At 51.3% G+C, this 3,964-nt stretch overlaps 1 protein-coding gene across 1 annotated transcript; it reads left to right on the forward strand.

Moving 5' to 3' along the window:
- Positions 1–884: 884 nt before the first annotated feature.
- On the forward strand, positions 885–3,964 carry ZSCAN5B (zinc finger and SCAN domain containing 5B). Its single transcript, XM_045531807.1, has 4 exons — positions 885–1,268; positions 2,071–2,274; positions 2,804–2,954; positions 3,216–3,964. Exons 1-4 carry the CDS (start codon positions 885–887, stop codon positions 3,962–3,964), a joined length of 1,488 nt encoding a protein of 495 aa, XP_045387763.1.

Raw genomic sequence — 3,964 nt, forward strand, 5'->3', positions numbered from 1 at the left:
ATGTCCAGTCTTCCAGGGCCCTTTCCCAAGACCCTCCTGCCAGCTGTCTCTGTGGACCTTCAGGATGGTCCCTGTCCTGTGGCTGGGAAGGCAGGTTGCACTCTAACAGCTGGTGCACTTGCATTTCAGTGGTGTCTGGAGAGTGGCCCTTGCCTATGGAAGGTGGTTTAGGATCTCCAAAAAAATTTTTCTAAATTCCCACTTCCTAAAAGTTTAAGAGCATTGGCCTTTAAATCCATTTTTCTGTAATAAGATTAAAATAGGTAAATCCATACAGACAGAAAGCAGCTTAGTGGTTGCCAGGGGCTGGGGTGGGTGTGGGTGGGACGTGACTGTCTAATGGGCATAAGTTTCCCTTTTGGGGTGATGAAAAATTCTGAAACAGGATAGTGGTGATGTTTGCAGAACCTCATGCAAGACCAATATTGCCATTCCATATGAGAGACCTTAACAAAAAATGAAAAACCAAACAAAAAAATCAAAACAGAAGAAATTTAAAAATTTTTTAAATAAAAACTACTTTTTTTAAAAAAGATTTCCCCAATTTACAGATGGGGAAAATTGATCCCACTGCTGCACATTTCAGGATCACAATTTAGAAGACCATTCAGGCATTTACACAAGTCCATAGAGTAACATGTAGACACTGAAGAAAAATACACAGCATGAATTCCCACTGCATTGAACACGGAAGCAGTGGGGGTGGTGTGTAGGATAGGATGAGGATTTAGAAGAGAGACGGAGGTGGAGGAAGGAGTTAAACTCATCTGGCTTATTTCTATTTTCCCCCAGACACCTGAACAAACAGTGAATCCATTACTGAGGAAAGCCCGAGTAGACCTGTTCAGTTGGGTCTCAGTTAGACACTGGATTCTCCAGGAAAAATGTCTTCAGACCAGATATCCTCAGGGGGTCAGGGAAAACCTTGCAACAGCCTTGGGTCACAGTCACTGCAGTCAGTGTCATCCCAAGGAACTCAGCTGAGAAATCTTGACTGTGACTCTGAGATTTGGCACGAGAACTTCAGAAGATTCAACTGCTCAGAGGAGCTGGACCCCATCGAGTCTCTGCAGAGACTCACCCAGCTGTGCCATCTGTGGCTGAGGCCCGACCTCCACACCAAAGAGCAGATTCTGGACCAGCTGGTGTTGGAGCAGTTCGTGCTCTCCACACCCCTGGCCCTCCAGGCCCTAGTCAAGGAGAATGGCGTGAAGACTTGCAAAGACCTGGAGGACATGCTAAGAAACAACAGCAAACCCAAGAAATGGGTGAGTAGGACCTTCTTGATTGGTACAGGGGTTGGGGCGGGGGCTGGGATTATAGTCCTAGGGCAGGAGGACTAGAAAAAACACAGGGTTGTTCTAGGTCAGGGGCTTTCAACTGGATGAGAGGTTGCCCCGCAGGGGGAACTTGGAAATTAATTTCTGGGGTCATATTTTGGTTGTCATGACAGGGAGGAGAGGAGACGCTGCTAAGCATTCTCTAGTGCTGAGGACAACCCACCTCTACAAGGAATTGTCCAGCCTCGATATCCCTTGTGCTGAGTCTGAGAAACCCCAGTCTAGGGGAGGTACACACACAAGGGGAATACAGATACCCACAAAATGTGTGAGGCCAACGCCAAAGCAAAAGTTGGGAAAATGTCTTGCCTGGTTGAATGTAGGGAGTGAGGGGGGAGAGTGAACCGAAGGTGGCTCCCGACGTGCTCACCTGAGGCAGGTAGATGGCGGGACCATGGATCCAATGGAGCATCTCCAGGTCCTCACAGGAGCCCCTCAGCCCTAGCACTGAGGCACATCGACTTGTATTTTTCCCTTTGTGCTTGGAGACCATGTCACCATGTTTATGTAGGTTCTAAAATGTTCCAGGCACTGGGCAGGTGCTGGAGGTAGAGAGGAAAGCAACTCAGACGGGACTGCTACACCTACAGAGCTAATTCTGTATAAGGAAGAGTGAATTTAAACAAGCAATTGCAGGAAAGTTTGAGTGTCTTGGCGGGAGAAATGGAGGGAGTGTGAGAGCTGGACTCAGGTTCTCACAGGGAGTCTGACTCTGTGTTTCTCCCCGCAGTCCATAGTCAGCTTGCAGGGACAGGAATATCTGGTCCAGGAGTCAGATGCTGACATGGCCAAAGGCCAGGCCAGTGACAGGGATGATGCAGTGGACATGTCCAGCAAGTGTGAATTTTGTGTGAACCAGATACCTCTGGAGGGAAGCCAGGTGTGCCGAGAGCTGCAGACCCTGCCAGGGATCCATGAGCCGTCCAGGGCGCAGGTGAGTGTGAGGCTTTGGTCTCTGGAGACAGGAGGGAGAAGGCCCAGGGGGAACCAAGTGTCGCCGCTACCCCTACCGAGAGAGCTGGCAGAGGGCAGAGTTGGACCCACTTAGCATGGATGTGCTCTGTCCCTAGACACTTCTGAGCCATCATGGGGAATGAAGCCCCCTCCACTCTTGTAACTCCACTGGGGAAGACTTTCCCATGTAGCGTGGGGACAGAAATAGTGTCAGTGAGTGGAGGCTAAGCCAACGTGCCACAGATGCTGCTAATGTCCTCGTGCTCAGAGAACTAAAAGGGTAAAAACGTACGGGAATTGCTTTAGAGGTGCGGTGAGCGCAAATTAGGGAGTCTCAGAAATGAGGGGTGATGTTCATTTGGGGTGACGGGGGACCCCTAGGAGGTCTGGACACATCCACAAACTGTGTTGTTAGAACAGTCGGAGTACCAGGTCAAGAAGAGACAGGGATGTCCACGCTCCGCCCAGTGTGGCCGAGGCAGTAATTCCCCATGGTTGCCCATTGTCAGGGAGAGGACGTCCTCCTGCCGGAGACCATGTCTGGAGAAGGTGACCCAGAGGGTGTGGGACCCATGCAGAGCTTGGAGGAGGGCCTGGAGGAAGACAGGGAAGAGGAAACAGTAGTTAAATGTCAAGAGCCTCGGCGTCCGCAGGATCCTGGTGAGTTGGACACTTGGCACCCAAGGGAGGTGGTGCCTCTTCCTTCCTGGATCAGGGCTGGGCCTGCAGCCGTGTCGTCTCCTGGGGAGGTCATCTTGCCAGAGCTCCTCTGTCGCTGCCTGTCCAGAGGCCCACAGGCCACTCTCAGGCTTGTGACCTTGGTGGGACCTTCTCAGGCAACCCCAGTGTTTTGTTGAAAATAGTTGGATTTCACTGGAAATCCTCTTCATTAAATGTTGTGTGTGGAATTTCTTTTTCTAGCACATTCTGTGAGGGCAAAGGATGGGAAGGAGCCCCAGGAAGGAATGTGTATGAGAAATGTGGATGCTGACACACCTTCCCCTCCAGTTTTAGAGAGAGATGTGTCAACTCAGAGCGGGGACAGAGGACATTCGCAGAGTCTGAGACGTTCCCAAAGGAGGAAGCTGGACGCCACCTCCACTTTCCAGGAAGGGCCTCAAGCAGGGGCCACCGATGTGGACAGCAACGAATCCCCAGGACAGGACAGGTTGAGTTCAGCTCACTCCCCAGGCCCTATGGAGCCTGTCATTCATCCTGCTGGCCAGGAAGCTTCGAGCCCGCCACGCTTTGAATGCAAGGAGTGCAAGAAAAGGTTTCGTTATGAATCTCAGTTCCTCATCCACCAGAGGACACACACAGGAGAGAGACCCTTCAAATGCCCCTGTGGGAAGGGGTTCCTGCAGCACTCAGACCTCCGAGTGCACCGGCGAATCCACACGGGTGAGAAGCCTTACGAGTGTGACATCTGCCACCAGAGGTTCACCCACCAGTCCACCTTGCACGGTCACGAGAGAATCCACACCAAAGAGAGACCATACAAGTGTCAATTCTGTGAGAAAAGTTTCAACCACAGGGGGAACCTCAACGTGCACCAGCGCATCCACCTGGCATTGAAGCCCTTCACGTGTCCAGAGTGTACAGGGACCTTCCGTCAGCTGGGCACTTTCAAACGCCACCTGAAAACACATTCAAAAACGACCTCCCAATGA

The sequence above is a fragment of the Lemur catta genome, chromosome 19, assembly GCF_020740605.2.
Source record: "Lemur catta isolate mLemCat1 chromosome 19, mLemCat1.pri, whole genome shotgun sequence".
NCBI lineage: Eukaryota > Metazoa > Chordata > Mammalia > Primates > Lemuridae > Lemur > Lemur catta.